The sequence below is a fragment of the Furipterus horrens genome, unplaced genomic scaffold (genome assembly GCF_987537825.1).
Source record: "Furipterus horrens unplaced genomic scaffold, mFurHor1.1.pri manual_scaffold_6, whole genome shotgun sequence".
Lineage (NCBI taxonomy): Eukaryota > Metazoa > Chordata > Mammalia > Chiroptera > Furipteridae > Furipterus > Furipterus horrens.
Window position 1 is genome coordinate 37241996 of NW_028327176.1, and position 26528 is coordinate 37268523.

At 33.4% G+C, this 26528-nt stretch overlaps 1 protein-coding gene across 1 annotated transcript in view; it reads right to left on the reverse strand.

The window, feature by feature from the left end:
* Positions 1-820: 820 nt before the first annotated feature.
* Positions 821-26528, reverse strand: part of CCDC88A (coiled-coil and HOOK domain protein 88A) — a 131162-nt gene continuing 105454 nt past the window's right edge. Inside the window, exons 19-31 of the mRNA XM_090281311.1 lie at positions 24476-24637; positions 21965-22242; positions 21605-21748; positions 18363-18549; positions 14191-14336; positions 11193-11285; positions 10853-11067; positions 7396-7479; positions 6215-6418; positions 5568-5639; positions 4549-4629; positions 2411-2679; positions 821-2222 (exon numbers count right to left, since the gene is read on the reverse strand). Of these exons, the coding sequence (XP_090137437.1) occupies positions 1227-2222; positions 2411-2679; positions 4549-4629; positions 5568-5639; positions 6215-6418; positions 7396-7479; positions 10853-11067; positions 11193-11285; positions 14191-14336; positions 18363-18549; positions 21605-21748; positions 21965-22242; positions 24476-24637 (2931 nt within the window). The 3' untranslated portion in view covers positions 821-1226. The remainder of the gene's footprint in view (positions 2223-2410; positions 2680-4548; positions 4630-5567; positions 5640-6214; positions 6419-7395; positions 7480-10852; positions 11068-11192; positions 11286-14190; positions 14337-18362; positions 18550-21604; positions 21749-21964; positions 22243-24475; positions 24638-26528) is intronic.

The following is a 26528-nucleotide window of genomic DNA, read 5'->3' on the forward strand; positions in this document are numbered from 1 at the left end:
TGAGTTTTTATTTTTTATTTTTGTTTTATTCTGGGAGATTCAAGTTTAGCTGATTCTGCTTTAATAGTGCTATGACCACAGCAAGATAATTTTGAAGTTTATGACACTGGAGTCAAAGTTAGCAAATATTTTCTCTATATTAGATGGTTATTTTTTAGCTAAGAATCATATTTATTCTTAGTTCTAAAATTTGTTCTACTAAAATTTGTTTCAATGGTTACAAATCCTAATATTTTATTTTAACACAATGTACTCACTTTAGAAAATTCTGTATTAAGGACAGACATATAATTTAATAGTTACTTATAGAATTTTAGAAGTAACAATCTTTACCACTTTGCAAACTTGCTACCCTTTTTGAACAAAAGTAAAAATGCAAATTTCCAACACATTGAGTATGATTGATTTATTTCTCTTTGACTATATATATAAAAAAAAAACAAACTGGAAAAACTGTGTTAACTGATTCCAAGTAAAAAAGTAATCTTGAAAGAAGATGAATAAAAGTGCAGAAAAGAAATAGAATATATACAAATGTTCCTAGTCAATGTATAAGTCACATTTAAACTTGATGGGGTTTTTAAGAATTACACTAACTTTATGAGTATTAACAATGTTTTAAATCTAAACAATTTTATAAATATGGGCAGTAAATATTTGCTACATAAAGTATTGAGTTATTATTTATTTGAAAATAAAACAGGACAGAAGGCATAATTAAATGGCAAAAGAAAATGACATCTTTTTACATATTTTCCCATACATGTGCAATATGTAGTACACATTCTGGAAATAAAAGAAATGAATGAGAGGGAGGGAAAGGAAGGGAGTAAGGGAAAAAAACGAGCATTCTTTTTTGGAAGAAACAAAGTTAATATGACTCGGAAATGCTTTCTTGGTAATCTTAGCATGCAACTATCTTAACATGCTTCTAAAAGTAACAATCTTTTATCAGGCAACAAGAAATGTGAGAGAGGATCATGTATTGTTAAGGTTTTTAAAGTCATGCAGAAAATGTACAATGCAATTAATATTTCATGCAGGTTTTGGTGTGGTTACACATTCACATTGATATATAAGCCATCATATACAGCCAAACACTATGCCACAATTGGAAAATAAAAATATGAACCTAGCCCAATACTTTTCAACAGCAGCTCTTCAAGTCAGATTAGAGAAGCATAGTGCTTATCAAATAACATCAGTATTATACTGTGCACTTTTGATCATACACAACCATATTCATACCAAACAGTTTGAGTATCCTCAGAAACCAACAATGCAGCTTCTGTGTCACCAGGATAGACGCATGCAGGAGTGGTAAGATTATTGCTATCTACAGAAGACTGTGGGTTACTGTTACTAGGGCTCTGATTATCAGAAATCTGTTTATCATCTTTCTGTGCAGCTTTATCCAACAAGGTGGAAGCCTGGTCAGTTCCTCTGGTGACTGGCCTCGGAGGTAACCCACTTATGTTACTAACTAACTCTGTGTTCAGGGATAAAAATGGCTGAGATGGATGAGCCATCGTAAATGACCCTATGCTATCTTTAGCTGATATTCCAAATGTATCATTAGACATATTAATAGTGGCAAAAGTTTGGTTTACAAAATGTGACCTTTCTGTTGTTGAGTTTCTAGCCTGGGCATATAGAGACTTGGGCATTTCTGTAACTAAATCCATTAGTGCATGAGAACCTAGAGAATGTGTTGGGCTGTGAAGTGCAGGGGAGGACCATTGGTGTAAACGGTACTCACTAGATGCAGCAGTGATGTTGCTATCAGCAGTAGCTGGTGATGAATCAACTGACATAGGCAGTCTACTGTCCTTGGTCAAAAAATCATGGATGCTTGTCCTTCTAGTAGTTCCTTCGGCAGTAGAGATCACACTGCTCGCACGAGGTAAAGTAGCATAAGGGTTACTATCTTTTGATTGTCGTGACAAAGAAGATTCTTTTACCAATTTTATCTTTCCTTGAGTACTTGGTGTAGGTTTCCCTGGAGAACTAATAAAGTAGGTATCTTCAGTCTTTTGAGGACCAGGTCTTACAAATTGTTCAGGCTTAGTTGTCCGTCTATCATAGAAGTCTCCTGGGGTTTTTCCACTTACTGACCTGGCCAGACCACAGCTAACTGGTTTGCTTTTTCCCAAAAAGTCAGAAGAGACAGACAAACTTTTCATTACTTCATCTAAAAGGTTCTCCTGACTTGAGGACTTTATCTGTTCAAAAACAAAGCAAATTAATGAATAGCTGCCATGCTTTTACTTTCCTGATATATTAAATTGTATAATATAAAACTGATAGAATTTTTAAACACTCCTTTACTTAAAAAAAAAAGTTCTAAAGTTGAATTATAGATATTTAACTTGTAATGCCCACATAAATTAAGGTCATCCTTAAAACTAACCTGTATTGAGGTAAGCTTGTTGCTTTCTTCCAAAAACTGTTGTAGAGTAACAACTTCACTTCCAGGGGAACCAGTTTTGATCTTGCGATGTGCTCGACCCTCTAATGTTTCAGGCAGTTTGTGCTGGAGCACTGGACTTGACCTGGTCTGTCTTTTCAAGTACTGGATTGGACTGCTGCCACTGCTGGACCAAGCCTCATGATCATGAAGCAGGCTGAATTCTCCACTGCTATGGCTTTGTGGCCTGCTCTGAATATGAACTGCACCTGCTTTGGAGTAAATGGTGTATTAAGAGTTCAATAATAGAAATGAGATTAAAACTATGTAAGTCATACAATTTGTTGACTGGATTCTTATGAAGCTTTACTTAGAAATGCTTAGTAAACTATGTTTATCTTTGGCCAGTCTAACGGCTGCTTGATTATTTTGTCTACCATAGACTTCCTTATCAGTCTACCATAACCTGGTTTCTTATTTTGTCAATTTGACAAATATAAGCACCACAAGGGCAAAGACTTGCTTTCACCATCATACCTAGAGCCTAAGTATATAAAGCAGGCACTTAATGCATTTGATTAGTAAATGAATGAATAATTAATACATTTTTAAAAATTCAAGTTCAAATATGAGTTGACCCTTGAATAATATGAGATTAGGGGTGCTGACCTCTCAGCACATCTGCGTATGTTCAAGAATCAATTGTAATTGTAAAATACCTCATAACTTAGAACAAAACACGATTATATGAATTTTAAAACCAAAAACCATTCTAAGTCCTAAAAAATTAATGCTTTGCCTTTCTATGAAGTCTTTACTACTTAAAGGTTTTTCTCTTCATCCTTTAATGAATAACCTTAAGGGAAAATTTTAAAAATTTAAATAGCAGGCATATAAGAAGAGTCAAATGGAGACATACATGATGTAATTACTGAGAAAATTCTAGTAAAATGTAAAAATCAAATATATATTATTTTATTCTTTATTTAATGTCTGAATCATCTGATTGTTCCTGCTTTCCACTGTTGGTATGGTGGCTACTCAGTTGAGGTTGAACAACTATATAGAATGCAAATGACTAGTTCTGGAAAAATAGCTACCTGAAGTTTTATGCTGTTCTTTAAGAGTGCTAATACATTTTTATCAAAGCAAACCTCATAGATATAGTGTTTAGACAGAAAATGTAACTTTCCATGGTCTCCTAATCACAGACAGTAAAGTAGGTCATGAGAGAATATGGCTCAAGTTATGTACCAATTTTATAGAAATAAAATTTTCTTACAATTTTCAAATACTTCATCACATTTTCAGATTACATTTTCCTATTGGACATATGAACATGATTATAAAAATTTTTTGAAATCCCCCATGAAATCACATTTTTCAGATCATAGCAACAAAGTCACAGTATTAATAATAAAATAAAACTAAACCGAGACAAAAAGGATTTTATAATACAAAAAGCAATGGAACAAATGCATTCACTATAATTTGACAATTCTGGACTGTAGAGAATAGTATTTTAACAAACTTTTATCAGCTACTAAACAATTACAGTATCTGAGTGGGCATTATACCTTTAAGGAAAAAGGTATTAGTCAAGGCTTCCAGATATTACATAAAAACCTTACCTTGGAATGCATAAAAATCAAGGGAAAAAAAATCTTGTATTCTTAGATGAGCTATACACATCTACCTGGCTCTTGTAACACACGCATACACACATAACTGCCTTATTGATTAAAAAATATTTTCCCTTATTTCATGGATAAATTAAGTATTTCTAAAACACCTTCTGTAATGTGAGTTCAATGTACATGCATCATGAAAAAATTTTAATGAAAAAGACAAAACAAGTAAAATAACCTACAGATATTTTTAAGTATAAAGATTGTAATAAAATATTTTATATTTTATCTGGGAAAGATGAAAAATGGAAATGAAAATAACTGCTCCTGTTTTTACATTTATATACATTAAAATACATATGTATCACAATGTTAAAATCATAAACTATTCCAAGGAACTATGTTCCAAACATAGATGATTTGGATTTCATACTTTACCCCAGAAACTTCATCACTCTCTCTTCTAAATCTGCAAATGGATGGAACATATTAACAAATTTACCTACAGCATACCTTTGACTTCATGGAGTGAAGCATTATTATTGCTATTGCTAGTGGATGTTCTGCTACTATCAAGGCTGGCTGGTCTTGAAGCTAAATGAAAAAATCAGGAGACAGTGTGATAAAACTTCCAGCTGCTGACACTGAACTTTACATTCTGATCACAGAATGCTTTGAGGAAGTAATCATGCATACTTTTACACACTGAGCAGGCCCACAGATAGCTGAATCATACAGATTAGAGAGCAAAGACATTTCCACACAGTTCAGTAAGACGCTTTAGAACAAGACATTTCTGAAACAATAGTTGAAATTCAAAGAAAATAAAATAAAATGCTTATTTATTTTTTAATATGATTTCTAGATAGATACCAAGACTGTTTTAGAGAATGAGTGACATGCCAAAAAAAAAAAAAAAAGTGCTGTGATTAGGTCATTTACAACAGACAAGGAACCCTACACATTGCAGAGAAGCCACAAACCAGAGGAATATAGGCATCTGCAGCTAATGTCTTGTATTCTTATCCTTTCAAGGGAAACAGCTGCAGAGTTAACACAGCCCTATCCTATTTCTTAAAATCCTGCTACAAATGGCATTCCTTTAACATGTTATTCATTTATTGTTAATAATTTAGTTTGGTAAGGTATGATTTTCCAGATACCAATTAAAAACCTGAAATGCTTTACACTAAAGAAAATGTGTTTTTTTTTTTACATCCTTGACCAAAGTATGTTTTAAACCAACAGTAAAAAATAACTCATAACTTTCAACTTATACCAATATGGCAACAAAACTGCCTTTAAGCATTGTACAGGCATACTTTATGAATAAACCTTGACTAAAATACAGACTATTTAGACGAAGCAGTAATCTTAAAAGGGACAGAAGGGAGTATAATTAGGTTTGAAGAGATGGCAGAGGGATGCAATGCAGGTTAGATACAATATGCTTGCTGGTAATGCATGTTCACAGATTCAGTACGACATTCTACATGTACTATGTGTTCTCTAAATAAAGTTCATTATCTTACCGTGAACTCTTGATCCCGTACTAGAATCATCACTAACACCTTGTGGACTTATATCTTCAAAGGATGTAGTATCTACATAAAATAGCAAAACGGATATGAAAGTATTTTTTAACAAAAACCCCAACAACCTATAATATGGAAATTCCTTTTCAATCACATACATCTTGATTTAACATATTTCATAGACTCAATCAAAAACTGGAACTAGGAGTATTAAACAGAATAGCTCTGATGAGAGTTCACTTGTTTTGGAAACACCAGAAGCAGTGAAACAGTCTCCATGACCCTACAAAGCAAAGCAAGAGCCTCGGTTGTTCTACACGGTTTTCTCTGTTTGAAGTCATAGTGTTTTCAGATTTGTTTGTTTTTTAAAGCTTCTGTAACTCCTTTTCTCACTCTACTTGCTTTACTTTTTCCTTTTCTTGTTAGTTCTTTAGCTGTTTATTATGAAAGGCCTAGGGAAGATTTTAGTTATTTGTGTGTCTTAAAATTTTTGAAATGATTTGAAAATTCCCTCAAATCAAAGACAGATTGTTTTGATAATTATTTCAGGTTGTTGCTGTCAAAAAAAGTACACATGGGAAAGTAAAATAAAAATTCCTGTTGGCAATAGTTACACAACAGTACAAATAGCAGACAGCCTATACCTTTATTATTAACCAACTGCTTGGATCTGAAGCCTGTAGAGGAGTTGACAGTTGAAAAGTTGATAGCTGTAGTAGAGAAGGCCATAGCTCCCAATTCTTTTCTCCTTTTACCCGTTGAAATATCATCAGGAACCTCCAAATTCTCAGTACTACCTGTCCACTGTCCTCCTGCTAGGACCATGGACTGCACCAGGTCATTCATGGCTGGGATGCAAATGAAAGCAAATGAATCAGCATGGTTAATGTTTTTGCTCTTATTTCTATTTTGTATCATAAATTTTTTCCCCCTATGCAGGTGAAAATAAAAAACTATAAACACAACACAACATCATTTGAATTATGATATGCATTCAGCGGAATAAAATGACTAGGCCAAAGGCTGATAAATTTTAGTAAATATTCTTATCCCATCTCCATCCTTTGAAAGACAGGAAAAGGAATTTTACTCTGTACAACTGCCATGCTTTTGCGCAGTGATGTGCAATATAATTAGAAGCCTTCATAATGTGTTTTTTTGGTGACAAAAATGGAATGAATAAAGGTAAGATGGAGAGCATCATTATTGGACATGATAAAGAGTCCTTGGTCAGAGCAGGTTACTGAAGAAATTATTCACTTTATGAATCAACTAAGTATACCATTCAACAAAAACCTGAAAGAGATGACAAAGTGACAGACATTTTAATGTGATTATGTAATTACCCATTCCACTTAGAAAAAGGAAAACCAAAGTATTATTATATAAAGAATGACAAACATTTTGAAAGGGTTACAGGCCATTTTATTTATTTATTTACTTACTTATTTAATCTAGTTCATTAAAAAAATAAATTCCTAATGCTAAACATTTTGTTATATTTTCTTTAAGTAAACTTTGGGAAAAGTCTTTATGGCATTAAAAATTAGTGGGTTTTTTTGCCAACTTTTAGAAAGCACTGGAAAGTTACAAGTGTATTATTACATGTATGACTAAACATGCATGTATATGTATCAATGAACATACATATAATGCAAATTCAGTGCCAGTTTTGAAAAAAAATTCTTCCAGCTCCTTGTATTAGAAGAAGACTGCACTTTGTAAAATAAGGAAATTGGCACAGTCCAGAGAAAGGTTAGTGACAAATTAGTAATGGAAGCCAATATAGTCAATTGAAAAAAGCTGAACTGTCATAAAGTCTTACACATGGAACGACGGTAGCAGGCCTTCATTTTGTCTTTATCCTTCGGTCTGTTCCTCAAAAAGGGCAGTCTTTTCAGTGCAACCACTTTAATGTCAGAGCATGAGGAAAAACAGAAACAGAAAAATGAAAGAAAAAAGGGAGAAGAACAGATGGGAGTTAAATGTTGAAATTAAGGACAGAAATGAATGTCTGAGTTTCAGCTTATGTATGCTATACTAAAGCTATTTAATTCTTGTGCTGCTGAGTGACAATGAAATATGAAATAAGTACTCTGATACTTTAAAATACTTGGAAAAGCACCAAAGAAAATGATGAGGAACATATACTTTAAAAGCTTGGATTAGCTAAAGTCCTATAAATACAGAAACTTCTTAGAATTATTTATAAACAATTTTCCTAGTTAAGTTGTAAATGTATACCTTTAAAATTAGGGCTTTCAGTGTGCCACAGAATATAAATAATAAAAATATACAAGGCTTTTCAATCTTCTATTTCCTGTAAATTATAAGGTTTTATGGGAAGAATAATTTAGGCGAGTACACATTCTAGAAGAGTATCAACAAAAACTAGAGTGCCCAGGGCTTTTAAAACTTTCATCAAAATTTTCCATTACTTTTAAAATTTTAATAAAGAAATAGGGAATTACTTCTTGTTTTAAACTGAGTTCTGGTGCATTATTCAGTAGCACCATGGAAATATATATTCTTTTGAACAAAATCTTTCAAGAGATGAAATGAACAATTACATTTAATTTCATTTTATAAAAGGTTGTTTGGGGAAGAGAAAAAAATTATTTTGACAGTAGTAATAAGTGCTAGCACTAAATCCTTGTGAGGCTAAAAGATAAGAGGGCATCCTAAAACAGGCAAAAATGACAAAATATGTATATATTACATTACTATATATTTTGAAGGCTTTTTTTTCAGTGAGTTTATTAAAAAAATCAAGGACAGTAGTCTGCAAAAAAAAAAAAAAGAGCATTACAACTATAGTAGGAGTCATTAGCACAAAAATAAAAAATGTTCACTAGAGTCACTATCTTAAACTAAATTTATTAAGATTTGAATACAAATATATATACCTTTTAGGAACTGCAATTTAGAAGCTAGGGAAACAACTTGCATAAAGACTTAAAAGCATAGTGTATGCGTACAGCCTCAAAAACTATGCTTTTTCTCAGGGTCTGGCATTATCATGTAAATGATCAAAGCTTTTTGACAAACTGACAAGAATCATTCGCGAAGAATACAATGTACATACAGTTATTTAAAGTATTTATTTGATTGCTATCAGGAATAGTTCTGATTAATTTAAGCTTTTAATCTGACCTATTTCTTTTTTGGCTTCGTAAAACACAACTATTTTCAATGATTAAAAAGAAATGAACTGAAAGCAATGTAAAAATGGACGCTTAGCTAAAATAAATCTGAGTGGTTGCAGCATGCACATGTTGTCTTGTTTAGATATTTTCTTTCTCTGTTTTCCAAAGACTGCTTTACTGACAGCCAGACACACTTCCAAAAGGGACAGGATAAAAGGAGTTTCAAATTGCCAGTGGAAGAAGTGACCCTTCTTATGACAATTAGTATTTAGATATACAATGTTCTTTTCCCAAACCATACTGAAATTAAAGAAACATTACCATTGTTGGGGTCTGTGCTTATTTAAGAATTTTAAAACTATTTGCAAGAAAGGAGACTATTACTTCCTTCTGATTATTTTGGAGGTTTCAGCGCAGCGTATGAAAGAATGATGGCTGGAGGAAAAGTAGGTTTACAGTTGTTCATATATAAAATAATACAATTAATAAATAATAATAATACAAAAATAAACTTTCACATACTCACAACTTAAACCTACTTTTGCCCCATCCTGTATTTAGAACAAATAAGATGGCTTCAGAAAAGACTGTTGTGCCTTTCTGGTGTATGCTTTCGTATCTGAATTGAAATTTCTTTCTTCAGTTAAAAAAATTAAGTATACCCATTACCATTTTTGATTTAATAAAATTTCAGATATTTTATATATAAAGGTAGAGATAAAGTTAAATTATCTGAAAACTTAAGAAAAACTTGATGATCTCTCTACAACAATACTCAGAGGTTTCATGTAGATTTGGCTAACAAGACTAGGTACCAAAGGACCCATGTTACATTTATCTTATGTGGGGAAATACAATTAAACAACTTTCTTGAGCCTCCTATATATAAATACTATATATAGGTTTTTTGAGTGTTTTGAGAGTTGCCCACATGGAGAGTCTACCCCTAGGGGAAGTTGAGTAGCTGTTTTTGCCTGCTATGTATGTACTTCAAAAGAGTAGTGGAAATTTTATATATATAAATCTATTTTTAAAATTTAATGACTGTGGTGATTGAGTGGATTCAAAGTATACTGTTTACCTATTTTATAAAAACATTGATAGCCAACTTCTTGGACACCTTCAAAGGGCCTAACACTGGATTCTTTTCTTTCTCTCAAAATACACTTCTTTAGGCTTTTACTTTATTCTTGCTATTTAGTTAAGCACACTGGTAATGAAATTAAGAAATTATGAATTATACTGGACACATTATGATGTGATACTTCTATATTTGTAATTAAAAATATTATATCAAAGTTGATACACAAATTTATATCCCCTCATCTATTTTAATCAATCCTTTATCAAGCACTCCCTTACTCAGTAATTTTCATAACCTTCAATTATTTCTAAATCTTTGAATGGAATTCTTTTCAAATTCATACCTGTTTTTTTGCTTTCCCCAATGTAACTTTGTTCCACTTTAATACCAAAGTATGAGTAAAACCTCATTATAAAATGCCTTATTAGCCCTGGCTGGTGTGGTTTAGTGGATTGAGCACTGGCCTGTGAACCAAGGTGTCGCTAGTTTGATTCCCATTCAGGGCACATGCCTGGGTTATGGGCCAGGTCCCCAGTTGGAAGATGTGAGAGGCAACTGCACATTGATGTTTCTCTCCCTTTCTCCCTCCCATACCCTCCCTCCTCTAGAAACAAATAAAATTTTTTTAAAAGCCTATTATTTTATTTTGTTATAATTATAAAAATGAGCTCTTGTAAACATTTCTCACTTGCTTCCCATAATCACCCTGTTAAGTATGACACAAAGGTAAAACACTTGCCTGTATTAATAGAACTAGCAAGTGGCAGAGGTATTCTGGCTCTTATTTCAAAGTTTTTTCTACACTATTTTACCTCTGGCCAAATGATGGTATCTCTGTGTATGGGATATCTTTAAACACACAATGTAGAAAATCATGTGGTTATGAACTATAGTAGAATGTAATAAATTTTATAATTGTATGGAGTTAAAGAAATGCATTAATTAGACTATTATCTCAAAGGACTGTTGAAGTTATTTAAAAAAATAACCTTTGGAAAAGATTCTAAATCAATACTAGACATCACAAATGTTTAAAGAGTTTAAGCACTCACTGCTGCTTTTCTTGGTTCCCAAAGTTTGGCCATCTTCTAAAGAGTTTGAACCTACTGAAGAACTATCTTGACTATCTTGATGGGGGAGCTGAAGAAATCCTTCACTGGAGTCTGAACGGGTAGGTGTTAATGTTAGAGATTTCTGACGTTCACGATTAATGTCCTTCTTAGACTTTATTAATTTTCTCATTTTTAGAGTAATCCAGTTGCCTCTCCTGACAAAATTTAAAAAGTTCTTATCAGTCTAAAATTGAACATATAAATCCTTCACAAAATCAGAAGTTTAAAATATAACTTTCTTTTTTCAGAATAAAAATGGGTAAAATTTGGTTAACAGTACCTTCTGGGAGGAGATGGCTCATAAAATTTGTACTGATCCATAATTTTTTCTTCTAATTTCTCCTTTTGTCGTCTTAATTCATTTAACTTATCACTAAAAAATAAAAATGATATTTTAAGACATGCATCATATTTTCTGTAGTTTTAAATATTATTTTGTGACTGTGACTTCTATCCAAAACATAAACAAATACAGATATCATAGTTGACAACTAAGTATTTGTTAGGTAGTAACAATAGATTTTTCCAAGTTTCTCCTTTTCTTTAAATTTACAACTTAAGTAAAAAAATTAGGAATTTAAAGTTCTAATTCTTTAATACGATCTGTTTGAAAAAGTTTTCCATATTACAACCTCATCATGACAAAGGAATGTTCTTAACATCTTTTTTCAGCTATTAAACAACATTACATCAACACTGACTTTTTCCCTATTTCTGGAATGAAGGGTAATTTATTATAATTTATATAGGCAAAAAATTTAAAATGGATAGTTTGCTTACAATTACAAATATAACAAATAATCTGGCAACTGCATCTTCACACAGATTTTTTTTCCTTTATGGCAGAATTATTTAGGCTTAATTTACTTGTAGAGAATTATTTCTTGCCTTCAGTAACATATGAACGTACTGGTTTTACCGCATCCTATTTTTATGTTCTTGGTAGTATATATTATATAGAGAAAAATCACAGATCATAGACTACAGTAAAAGTAAAATGAATTCTAAAAAACTTTGATGCCAAAGAATACTACAAACAGTTAGTGGTCATTTACAATAAGGAAAGCATAAGGTGATATAAAGATGAATAAGTAGCCTGTGTCTGCTTACAATATAGTAGAGAGAAGATACATACATAAATGACTATCATAATGCAAGGTAGTAGCAGTGCCAAATAGAAGCACTGCAGAAATACAACAGAACCTTATAAAAGGGAAAATATTTCTATGTTAAATGACCAAAGATAAGCCTCATGAAGAACAAGGCCATATTAGATAGACTTAAAAGGAAAGACAAGAATGCTAAATTAAGCAGTTTAGCTGAGGGGAAGTAGTAAGGGAGTTTTGGGTTATGATTTTGCTCAATAGCAAACCAAAAGTATTGAAGGTCTCATTAAAAAGTAACATGAAATCTTTAACTCAATGACAGAGAAGGATGTATCAGAAAGGATGAAGGTACAGCAAGCATTCAGGAGGCTAATGGACAATCAGAGGTAAGGCTGCATTAAGGCAGTGGGAACTGCACGAGAGTACGTGGAAGATGCTTTGTGAATGGAAGTTGCCAACAGTTACACCACAGCACAAATAGCAGACAGCCTAAACCTTCCAATTCTTTTCTCCTTTTTCTTATTGAAATATCATCAGGAACCTCCAAATTCTCAGTACTAAGCTGTCACTCCTGCTAGGACCATGGGGCACAAGCACTCAGGCAGAAATGTCTGACACGCAAGACTGATATTTTAATTTAAATTTATAAGTCAGAATAGATACTAATATATGTAAGTTAATATACAGATACAATCACTGAAACTGTAGAAATGGATTAGTCACAAAGGATCAGAATAATAAGAAGATAAAGCTTTGGGTAATACCTCTGCTGAAGGAAACTGAAATGTCAAGAGCTTTAGATTACTCACTGCTTAAACTAAAATACACCTTATGGAAGAGAGTAAAAGTATACATGCCCTTGAAAGAATTGAAGGTATAGTGCAAAGTAACCAGCCCAAAATGTGGAACTTCTTTGCAGTTTTGCATTTACTTTAAAAGCTCATGCAAACTCTGCTTTTGCTCCATGATATATCTATGTATTAACATAAAAATAATTTTCCCTGGTCAAAATTTTATAATAAAATTAATGTTTCAAAAAATGAATACTGTAATGTATCCTGGTTTCATATATGCCCTGGGTCACTGTCATGTACATTATGATATTATTTCACTTACTGCTTAGGATAATCCTAGAAGTAGGTATTGTACCACTGTTTTGGATTAAAAGAAACCAATGATCAAAGAAATGAAGTGACTAGTCTATGGTCACATTACGAATGATAGGAAAAATTGGGATTTGAATTTTAGGATCTGTCTGATTTCAACACCTGTGCTTTCTATTTTACTGTGGTGCTTCCCTTTAGTGACAAGGGGAAGAGAAGAATTTAGTAAAGGTGGATCATGGTGTAATAGAATGACTACACACTGAGCTGCCAAGGCCAAAATCCTGATTTTACCAGATTCCTCCCCTCTCAATGGGGATACAACTTACTAATAATTAAGCCCTGTCAGTTCTATTTCCACATTTCTCTTGTTTTTGATTTCAAATACCACTGCTTGTTATTTTTTTTCACTAGATTATTTTAACAGCTTTCATAAAACTTCTTGTCTCTATTCTCAAACTTCCAATCCATACTCAAAAATGCAACCCATTTTTTAAAAAATGCAAAGCTGTTATTACTCCCTTATTAAATTTTTTCAGCTACTCCTTTGTATGGCATAGAAAAACCACTGTGAAGTGGCTCCTGAATGTTTATCCACTTTTCTACTGCCCCTCCTTCCTCAATTTTGCTCCAGAAAGGACAATTAATCTTCAGATCCTATATCATACCATAACATACTTTCATCACACTGCTGTGTTTTGCATTTGCTGCTATATTGGCCTGTATGCCTCCCCAGGTGAACTCCTACTGAGCCTTTAAGTTTCAGCTCAAGCATTAAACTTTGGAAAGTTCACCTTGCCTCTCCCAGACTAAGCCTGCAAATTTCTATGGCTTCCTACACATACCTCCGTTATGACAATTATTAATAGTTCTCACTTTATGTTACTAGTTCCTTAAGAGCAGTACTCATGTTTTCATGTTAGTATTTCTGGTTATTAACATAGAGCCCGAAACATAAGCATTCAAAAAAATATATGTTGAAAAATAATAAATGTTTAAAAATTGTATTGAGTTTTCTCTGCCACCAGAAATTGCACTTAAAAAACCATGAGTAATATTTGGTACCTACATGTACTGTCTTTGTTCAACATGAAAAAGATCCTTGCTCTCCATGTTCTGTTCCAACAGTGTTCTGTTCTGTAGCATTAATGTCTGAATTTGATCTAGTAGATGCCGATTTTCTTCTTCTAAATTTCCTTTAAGTTGGCTTAGCAACTGTTTAAACACAAACATTTATTTTTAAAAATATCAATATTTACATTTAACATTAATCACCCGCAACATTGAAAAATAGAGTATTTCACAACTTCTATCTACTGCTACCTGAAGAGTTAGGTGGTCACACTTTGATCAGAATGTGATTAGTTTAGTAACAATGACAGCTTAAAAACTGGGTTATGTGCTGTACATATATATTTTCATAATTTTCAGACACTGGGTTTAACATAAATAACTTGTTAGTTCCAAAAGCTTTCTTCAAAATTGTTTAGCTTATAGTCCAAAAACTAGATTCAAACCTCTGGCCTTCTCTTTAAGTAGCTGTAAAACACTGGACAAGTTCATTAATTCTCTGAGCTTCAGTGACCTCATCTATAAATGAGGATAATAATTCCCATCCCACAAGATCTATGGCATGCAATATGTATTTAATAAACTTCATTCTTTCCCCAACCTCTGTTTTCAAGGAACCTTAAAAGTTTGCATATACTTTTTGTGGCTTGAACAAAGGAGTCAGGTAATCTTGTCAATGGTTAGTATTGCTAGCTCATATTACTGGTAGCTAGGCTGCCAGCAGTACTGGGTTGCTTTTTCTCTGTAGTTAAGAGAAATTAGAAGAAAATATGCCCTAGTTAGGCCAGAGGTTCCAACAGAAGTCAGAAAGCCCAAAGTAGTGATTCTGAAAATTTACGTCATTTATAAAGTATATTTTTGAAAACGTAGATTTCTGGGTGCTAGCATTCAAATACAGTAGATCAGGAGTACAGGCCAGAGAGCTGCGTTTTTGTTTATTTTTTGTTTTTAAATGCCAACACCAATACCTTCCTCCTAAAAAATAATAAAAAAACCCAGATATTTAAAAAATTCTCAAAAGGTATAGAAAAGCTATTTATGAATATCCATAAACAGCCATCTAGGTCTAACAGTCAATATTGTGATGTTTTATTTATCAATAAAATTTCAATTTATTAAATTGAAATATAATGTGGCAGATTCACTGCAAAATTGAATGTAGTTATCCTCCTCCTTATATCTAGATCCTCTTACAATGTGACTTCTCACTCTGTCCATCAAAAAGTGGAATCTATTTTCTCTCTTCTTGAATTTGGAATGCCTTTGGCCAAGAGAAGGAGGTGGAAGTGATTGGGTGACAGTTTCAAGCCCAGGCCTCCATTTAGCCTCTGGGAATCTTGCTGGAGGACGAGAGACCATTTCAACAATGAAGAGTTATATCAGCTGCAGCCACCCTAGACCTGCCAGCCCTCAGAGTACATGTCAGCCACCTGCGGATGCAGGAGCAAGCCTTACTAAGATCAGCTGATTTTGGCTCATACAAGCAATACACAGAAGAGCACATCTGCTTGACTTACCCATAAAGTAAAGAGTGAAAATAAATGTTTACTGTCCGTTATGGTTGTTATACAGAATCATCATGTCAATATATATTGATAAAACATTTATACAGAAAAGGGAACACATTTTAACTGTATATACAGCTCGAAGAATTATTACAAAGTGAACACATGTGTGAAACCAGCACCCAGACCAAGAAGCAACACATTAATTGTATTCCAGAAACACTCATTGTGCTCTTTTCCAATCACTATCCCTTCCCACAAAGATATAAATTCATTTTTTCACTCCCTCCAAATTATGTTATTATATGACTTAGCCCATAGCCCAAAGTTTACATTTGACTCAAGGTGGGACAATCAGCCAGGGTTAAATAGGTAGCTAAGAACCCTTCCCGGTCTCTCCTAAGCAGCCTTCCAGACTACTAGTGACATCTGGGACATTATTAAGACCCACTATGACTGGTTGTCTCATTCTTTGGATCTCACAGTTAATTTCTGATGAGTTTGTTGATCTGTTACTTTGTCCTAATCAATATTCCAACCTCAGACTATCTGAGAGTTGGCCTTTGACAACTCTCCCAGGCATGGGGCTTTTCTGCGCTCTGCTCAAATCAAGTCAGTCCCCTCCAGCAGTAAAGGTGCTGGTTTTCATGGCTTGCCTTGCAACCTGGCATTGAAACTAGGGAAAGGGAGGGGAATGAGAATGGGAGTCACAATGCCTCAGACAACCACAGTTCCTATCTAAAGTTAAGTAGTTTTTAAGAAATGCTTCTCAATTTGTTGTATGCTTTTGCTTAAGTTCCACAGTTCTAAAATGATCATTTTTTGACAGTTTTGTTAAAATTTTTTGTTTCTTGGGGAGTTGATTTGTCATATTCCTCACTCTTCTAAATTTATAAGTTCATCACCCCAATTATATCTTACTTATGACTTTATATATCACAGGCAGAGTGAATTCTGTAATTTCTAGGCTTTGCTGAGTATTTAAATGTACGGGGTGCGGCAAAAGTAGGTTTACAGTCATGAATATGCGAAACAGAATATTTATTAATTATTTTCCATGTGAACTGTAAACCTACTTTTGCCTCACCCTGTATATGATTTCAAACTAATTTTTCTTTTTATTGGTTTATAATTTCAGACAATAAACTTTTAGATATTACTTTTCTTATACAGTCTATTTCTAATTCTAAGGGTTTGCTTAAGTGCTAGTTTCCTAAAAGTTCCATGAAATTCAGGTGGTAAGCTATATTCAAACTCTTAAGTACCAAGCATAAAATTTAACAGTTATCTAAGACTTTAAGTATCCTTTTTATAATTCAAAATATTTAGCATTTTATCAAACTACTGTAGGAAGAAGCATAAAATGTTAATAGAATTTTATATATAGGTATATGTTATTTCTATTCAAAATCCTCCAAATAAGTTCCAATTTTACTCAGAATAAAAGCTGAAGTTTTTTTTCACAAGGCAACATACCTGGCCCAGGCCTATCTCTGATCTCACTCCCTCTAGTCTCCTCATTACTCAATACGTTCCAGCCACACGGGCCTCCCTGAGTGTTCCTCAAACACACCAGGATTCTTCCGGCCTTAGAGTCACTGCATTAGCTGTTTGCCTGGAATAGTCTTTCCCCTGATATGTACACACTAAGACCCTAATCTTCAAATCTTCAAAATTCAATGATGCCTAGTTAAAATTTCCATCTACACCCCCTTGTGCCCCCTGGCAGCCTTTAACCCCCTTTACCCTACTCCATTTTTACTTGCACATAACTTTGTAACATACTGTATGCTGCAGGCTAATTTTCAAAATGGTTCTAGCAGTATTTCTAGTCCATGTGCTTTTCTAGAATCTTGCCATGCTTCAGCAGGAGGCTAAATCTGTTTCTCTTCCCCTTGAACCTGGACAGGGCTTTGACAGACTCAATAAACAGAATGCAGGAAAAATGATGCTGCATGACTTCTGATCATTAAAAGAGGTGGCTTTTGTCTGTTTCTCACCATGTTGTGAGAAAGCACAGATCAGCCCATGGGACAAGACCACATGGAGAGGAAGCTGATGCCTCCGGCTGATGGCCAGCATCAATCACCGACATGCACTCAGCCTTTCAACCTTCCAGTTGAGGGCCCAGCTGAAAGTGGAGCAGAGACAAACTGGTTCTCTGTACCTGTTCAAATTCCAGCCTAGAATGTGTGAGCATAATAAATGCTTGTTTTGTATCACTAAGCTTTGGGGTGACTTGCTACACAGCCATATGTAACAAAACAACGAAACATTATATATTGATATTTCACTTTCTTATTATGTTTATTGTCTGTTTCCTTCCACCAGAATATAAAGTCTACAAGGGGAGAGATTTTTACCTATTTGGTTTACTAGCACATGCCAGGTGGCCAGTAACATTTTTTCATTAAATAAGGACACGATTTTATAATTTTCAAAGTATCTGAACATATAAATTTAAATAGTAAAAAAAACCCTGAAATTAATAATAAAGGAAGTTTTTCTGATTTGATTGTGCATTTCAATTATCCCTGACCAATTCTTTTAGAAATACCCCACTAACTATATACTGCTATTGTCATTATCATATCACTGTTCAGTTTTTAGATGTGTCTGGATGCCTAAAGGAAGGAAGACAGTGATTAAATTTGTTAAAGCTTACCTCACACTGGTTATTTAGCTTGGTGGATGTAATGTCCAACTGTTGGTATTGTTCCTTTAGCTTTGAAAATTCAGCTTCTAATCTTGTTTGTTCTAGTTTGGAATTATTTAGAAGACTTTTCAAGTTTTTATGGTCAGTTTGTAAAACTTCAGTCTCTTTTAAAAGCTGATTATATGTATGATTCAACCTATAATTTGAAATGATAGAAATAAAAATTAGATTCTAATAGCCCCCATTTACACAATGTAAAAATGCTGTAAATTACATTTAGACATACTTAGAGATAATAAAGAATAATTTTGCCAGTTACTAAACTGAAGAAGAATCAGTTTCTATTCTGTCAAAACTAGATTAAAAAAGAAATTGAGTGCTTTTTTCCCTTGAAATGAAATCTTCTAGCATTTAAATACAGTGAAGATGTAAAGACATGCAAAATTTTATCATGTAAAATTTAAAGTATTAAAGTATTTAGATTAAATGACAAAAGAGAAAATGACAAATCCATTTTTGATTTCAAAGATAATTCAAAGATTCTAAAATTCAATGAAGATCAATCAGATCAAAAGAATTAATCAATCCAGTAGAGGACATGATAGTTCATCAATCTACTGCCAAATAACTGAGATAGATGTTCAGGCTTAAACCAAAATTTTAGTTACTGATATTTCTGTAGTTGTTGCAAATTATTCATGTTTATGTAGTCCCAAATTATTAATGATAAATTTTAGTTTTCTGTAAAAGTCAAGCTAGAGCCGTTCCTTTTTCTTTTCACTATTATATCTTTCGAACAATGTCCACTGATCTCTAGGAGCAATGATCAGCAAATTTTTTCTGTAAAGGACAAGGGAGTAAACAAAATACCTTAGGCCGTATGAGTCACATGTAGTCTATATAGCAAGCTTGTCTTTTCTGTTTTTGAAAATTGTTGAGAACAGCAATTTTCAACTGGTGTGTCACAGCACACTGGTGTGCTGCAAGAAATTTTAAAATATGCAATATCTGACTGTTTAGTCAGGAGCACTGACCTTTTTTCTCTTAGATTGTCAAATGAAAAAATGACAACAGTGAACACAACAATAGCTATCTGGTGTCAACGAATCAAAATTATAGCTATTTTTTGGTCAGATCAGCAAAAAGTATATTTTTTTGTTGTGTTGCAGAATTTCAGTAATTAGTTAATGTGCGCCATGAGATGAAAAAGGTTGAAAAGTGGTTTAAAATGTAAAAATTGTTCTTAGTTTGGGCCTTATTCTGAAACAGTCTGCATGCTGGATTTGACCTGCTGAGCTGGCTGTAGTTTACCAACTTTTATCTTGTGGCATTAAGATCCAGAATTCACAAAAGAAGGAGGGAGCTACACAAAAACTTTTGCTCAGGATGGTACTTTTTAGAACACCTAATAACTTATTTCAACTCATTTTACAAAGAAACTGAGTCAGCTTACAAGAATTATAAATAATAAAATAATACATTTAAAAAAATAAGACTTGGTAAAAAAATAAAATGGCAAGACCAGAAACATAAAACAAGTATATGCTCCATAAACAAGTGGAATCAATGAATGAATGCACACTGTGAGTATAACATCTAACCTCATTGTGACATATAGATAGTATATCAATATCTATGGAAATCAAAGACTTTCCTACTGAGGCTTTGTGGATGGCAAGATATAAAGAGATGTAATATACAATGTCCTTAATCTTATATCTAAGGGAAATGTTAAAACAAGCTCTTCAAGATATTTTTACACTGTCCCTTAAAGCTAAGAACATCTGCACCAAAATGCAATTCAGTAGACACAATTCTAAAGAGGCCAAGACAACCTAGTCCATGAAAGAAAGTTCTTGGTTTGGCATGAAATAAGATTAAAACTTAAGTTATTCAGAGGAATGGATAAACAAGTGTTCTTCAGACAAATCTGCATAAATATCTTTTCTGGTGAAACACCTTTCAGGTTTTATTTAACACCTTCTCTTTCTGCAGAACACAGACACAAGTGCATAAAAGCTGGGCACGAATGGATCTGAGAGACAAATGGTCAGGACTTGTCCCTTCCAAGCCTGCAGAATCTTATGGTTCAGGCTTATCATACTCGATATCTTCCTATCATTTACACTAAGCGCCTTCTCTGGAGGTTCTACAGTAATATATAAAATTAAGACTCCTGGAAGGCCTACTCAAGTTCACAAACTGTCCCAGTTTGGTTTGAATTCCAACAACAGAAACAATCAGGTTCAACATGGGACTTTCACAGTATATGTGTTCCCCGTTACATATGTAATAAAAATGATCCTGTCCTTGTATTCTATGACTTGTCACAATTTGGTCTTCTACTGTATACACTGTACAAAGACATCCTCCTTGATTCTAGTTTGGCGTTGAGCTTACTGAAGTTCAAATACAACAACAGAGAATTTCCAGCTTTAATAGCTACTAAATTAAAAACTACTGAGCATGAAAATGAAAATGGCCCTAGAAGCTTAGAGATTTGTTGTTGTTGTTGTTATTGTTAAGGAAAAGGAATAGAAGTTTAATTCTAAAAATGTATTGTATTAAATTCATAATAGGACAAATTAGAAATGATACCCATTTAAATTTTGTGTGCTGCTTTTCAGCACTTCAGCTATGGCAGTTTAAGCGCAGTTTAAATGTTTAGGTTATTTAAATTTTTCATAGGTTTCTAAAATATTTTTTAAAATGTGCCCTTATGAAGCAAGCTGATTACCAGTGGCAAGTTTTTATTTTCCCAAGGCTTCAAGTTAAAAAAATAATTGCCCTATAGCAATATGAAGCCATTAATACCTAATCTAGTTAAAAAATAAAAGTATGACTAAATCAGCTAGAAAATTACAAGGCTGCTCACTTAAGTAGCAACTTCAAAGGAAAGGAACTGGGATACCAGACTAGCAAAAAGAAAGATATAAAGAATCAGGTTTCATTCATTATTCCGTCTCAATGAAGTATGCAAATGCTGTCAAGGCACAAAAATTTAAGAACATAATGTGGCTTAAAAATTTAATGAGTTCAGTAAATTGAGAGAAACAATGAGAGAGAAAAGGAGATCCAGGTTTTTGCCTGAGCCATTTTATAACTAGCCGCATGATTTTGCTGGATAATTTACTTACTGCTAGGTTTTTCTTTGAAAATTCTAAGTTACGGATGGTACTACAAAGGGGGTAGGATACACTTTGGATGTAATGAATAATAATACAAAACTAAAATATACAAATATTTATTACCTATCATTTTCACCACAAAGCTTCTTGTATTCTGCAGCTACAGTTTCATGGTTTTTGTTTTCAAGCAGCATTTTTTCCTGTTCTACTTTCAGTGTTTTTTCCAAATCTTCCAACTGTCCTTTCTGTTTTAGTAACTGATTATAACTGGAAAAAAAGTTAGGTATTTGGTTTACAGTATTTCCTTAGGGAGAAAAATATTTTAGAATTAAAAAAAAAGTAACTTATTACATGTCAGTATCACAAAACATGTAAATTTATATAAATTTCCTACATAATCGCTTAGATTTGTTTAATACATTTATTAAACTACCCACAGAAAATTGGTTTTAAATTAAAAACACAGAAAATATAATAAATTACCGGTCTTCAAGGTCTTTATGTTCCATCTCAAGATTTTTGTGGGCAGACTTTAGATTTCCATGTTTAGCAATGAGAGATTCATACTCTGAAGCCTGCCGTTCATGAAGAAGTTCCAGTTTCTCATGATCTTTAATCAGAGAATCATAGAGAGATTTCAGGTCTTCTCGTTCTTTGATTACAGATTCATTTTCATTTTCTAAGGAAGACTGCTGGATTAGGAGTTGTGCATTCTGGTTCATAAGAGAGGTACTTTGGGAATTAAGTGTGGAATTTTCAACCTATAAGAATGCATATTTTTATCAGACATAAGAAAAATATGTTGTTTTTTTAAATAAAAAAGATTGCATTAACTTTAGGAATCTCTAAATAAATCAAAGCAGATATACGAGGTCTGTCCAGAAAAAGTCCAACTATTGTTAATATAATGAGAATGGTTTATACGACATCGATGTAGCCTTGTCAGCCAATGAGAATGTACTAGTCAATGGGGGCGGCAGACACCAAGTGAGCACTGTGTACTGTGTGGCTGTTACACTCAAAATGACTGACCAAGTCCGGCAAAGAATTTGCATCAAATTTTGCTTTAAGCTTGAACATTCCTCTGGGAAACTATTCAGATGATTCAGAAGGCTATGGGCAACTGGTGATCGGCAGCTTCATCAAGACAACTCACCCACTCACACATCACAACTCGTGTCAAGTTTTTCGTGAAACACCAAGTCACCCAGGTGACTCAGCCCCCCTACAGCCCAGATTTGGTGCCCTGTAACTTCTGGCTTTTCCCCAAACTACAATCACCTTTGAAAGGGAAGAGATTTCAGACCATTGACGAGATTCAGGAAAATATGATGAGGCCGCCGCTGATGGCAACTGGGAGAACTGCGTGAGGTCCCAAGGTGCCTACTCTGAAGGGGACTGAGGTGTCATTGTCCTATGTACAATGTTTCTTGTATCTTCTTCAATAAATCTTTGTCATAGTACATGGCTGGATACTTTCTGGACAGACCGTGTATGCACATTATACTGAGAAAATTTGGATTTTAGTGTCCCAAACAACAAGGCTACCATTTAGTTTTGATTTTTGGTAGGTGTTATATGTATCACACACACACAATGTATATTATGAGATCTATATCATATATGTTTTGGGTTGAATTATTTTAAATGGAAGTGGTTGGCAATAATTTGTATTTCACTCATGAAAATGTACAGAATTTGAAATGCTAATTTATCATTTTCTAGAAGTGAGAGTTGACAGAACTGAAAAATTACTTGTGAAAACTGAACTGAATATTTTCTTGAGTCTAAATTAAATTAGCATTTTCTTTACCATTTGTAAAAGTTACAGGAAAAATGACTTTTATATTCAGAGACGGAACTTGTTTTCTTCTCTAAGAGGTTTCAGAACTGCAACTCTCCCACGTGATCTCTCTATTTGAAAAAACACTGGCAGCAGCCTGTTAAACCAAGCACGCCGTTGACCGGAGACAGCCAACTGACCTGGAGTCTGCACGATCCTTCCCCTTGTGGGAAGGCCACCCTCCCCTCCACACCCCCACTATTAATAGGGATTTCTGGACCCAAGGGTAGGCAGGACGACGACCATGTCCAGCTTGAAGCAGCTAGAGGAGCTTGAGACCTTCGCCCATTGTCCTTTACAAGATTACAAAGGGTCCTAATATTTGAGAGGGGGGGATAGTTATTTTTTACGAACCATGGGTATGCACTTGGGGGGGATTGCTGGGGGAGGGAGATGCTGGGTGGAGGGGAGCAAAGGGGAGAAGATTGGAACTGTTTTAACAATATAATCAATAAAAAACATTAAAAAAAAAAAAGAAAAAACACTGGCAGCATTAAGTATAAAATAGATCCTTTGAACTAAGGACAATTCTGAAGAAAAATTGCTACGTTGTGTTCTTTTCCAATTAACTTACTGATAAGAACACATTAAAAATGAAACAAGGTCCCTGGCTGGTGTGGCTCAGTGGATTGAATGCCAGCCTGTGAAATGAAAGGTCGTGGGTTCGATTCCCTGTCAGGGCATTTGCCTGGGTTGCAGGCCAGGTCCTCAATTGGGGGTGTGTGAGAGGCAACCACACACTGATGTATCTCTCCCTCTCTTTCTCCCTCCCTTCCCCTCTCTCTAAAAATAAATAAGTAAAACCTTAAAAAGAAAAATGAAACAAGGGATGGTATGCTGCAACCATACTCTAAAGCAAGGGCTTCTACCTGATTAATTATAATCAACTTCTTTATGGTGAAAGGCCATAAGGTAAATATAGGAAAAATTGTGTTTACTGTATTTATATTTATTGAGTAAATTTATTAATTCACACTTAGAGGCTATGATATTTTGAAAATGCTGATGCTGAAAGTTTGATCTAGCACCAGATAGAAATATTTTAATTTATCTTCAATTAGAAAAAAATGTTACCATGTCTAGTCAACCTTATTTTAAATCATGTAATTCAAGACTTAGGTTGCATATCCCCCAAGTAATTACATTACAACCTGAAGCTTGGCATTCTGTGTTTGAAGAGTAGTATTCTGCTCTTGTAATGACACTGTCTGCCTCTGAAGTGCAAGAATCTGAGCCTGCAAATTATTGTTCTGTGTCTCAAGTTGTTTCAGTTGAGTTTTCAGTGCTTGCTTCTCTGCTTGCAGTGTGGCATTCTTAATAAAGAAAACATACATATTAAAAATAAAACAACATCAAACTATTTCTGTTTAACAAATACTGGAATTTTGTATGAGTATTTACTACCATTATAATCCCCTCAAAATCCAAACAATCTTTTTTTTTTCCCCAAACATTCTTAAAAGAGAAAATATTTCCCCCATTCCAAATTGTAAAGAGATCTTTAAGAAAAATAAAGCAAATGATCATAAAACCTTAAGTCTACTGTGTCTGATTTATAAGAACCTCTAAAAAATAAAATATTCCATTATAAATATATTGAGTAAACACAATAAACTAGAATGTGATAATCAGTTGTATGGTTTTTATGCTGCTCAAAAGTGCCCAGTGTGTTCAGAATGAGTGAGGCTGTTTTTTGTCAACGGAAGGCTCCTTATCTAATTGCCTAATTGCCAAAAGACACAAGCACGCGCGTGTGTGATGAGGTCACAAGGACAGCAGCAAAACCAAGTATTTTATAAACACAAATATTTGGAAGAGAGGTAGAGAAGATCGTAACCACCTGTTTAAAAATTTTAGTGTATAACAGATCTAACAGATGTTACATATTTTCTTCAGTACTTTTATTCATGGTATAAAATACTCACTAAAACCCTATTTCATCTATAGGACTTCTAGAGCAAATCCAAACGAAACATACCATTTTCAATTTTTCTAGTACATATGGCCATATTTCAATTTTATAGTTAAATGGCTGAATTACTGCACAAATCACAGATCCTTACATTTAATATTCTAGATATAAAATGTTTGTCATGAATATTATATTTTCTGGATTATTTCTAAATAATTTTTCATAAAAAATTAGCATCAAACAGTATAAACAAAGAACCCTCTAGAAAACAAAAAAAATTTATATACAAAAAAGTTGGAATTTATATATAATTGCAACATGTATTTACAACTGAATCCCAACAAATCTCTTTTGTCATATCTACATTAGGGAGCAAAAATAACATTCACTTTATAGGGTCTCATGTTATATATACTACTGGTCACTGTATAAAAGACAAGTCATGATTTAACCCACATTATTATACCATAAAAATCAAAGCTAAGGAAGTAAAATGTTTCAAGATGGCTTTGATACCGATTTCTTCTTTTGTTCATTTGTTCAAATAGAAAGGATAAAATATGTATACTGCAAAAATAATATAGAATACTGATGTATATATACACCATCTTGAAACATCAAAGAGGTAAGTCATTTTTCAGTTACATATTGTAAGAACTATTGTAGTTCAGCTTTTTAGAAACCAAAATATACAAGCTCTAATGATCCTAGGAATAAGAAAAATTCCTATAGCTATAACAAATAGAGAAGAGATAGATGGGAGTAGACAGTATATCTCAGAGCAGGAAAAATTTACAATGGGAAAGTATGTGGTTAGCAAATATACTCCCAAATACACAAAAAGTTACCCATCTATTATAAAGTTAGCCATCTTTATAAACACATTATGTAAAATGGCTAAAATATGACAACCAAGTAATCTTTTTCCCAAAGGAAATTTTTAAAGGAAATCATTGGGAAAAAGATTTCGCTTACAGGACTTTATATGCCAGCCAAATTGTCTGACATACAATTATTAATCTAAATGATAGAGCTATATATGTGGATATATCACTGAATAATTTAAAACCTGTATTCATATATGGCCTACAAATATATGGAAAGATACAAAATAGATTGCTAATAATTTAAGCATGCAAATTAAAATATTTTTGCCTATCATTTTAACAAAAATTACAAGGATGGTAATACCCAATGTTAATCTAATAAAATAGGTACTCTATTAGTGGGATTGAAAATTAATGTGGTTAATAGAGTATCAATTAAAATTATACAAACACACACTCTAATAT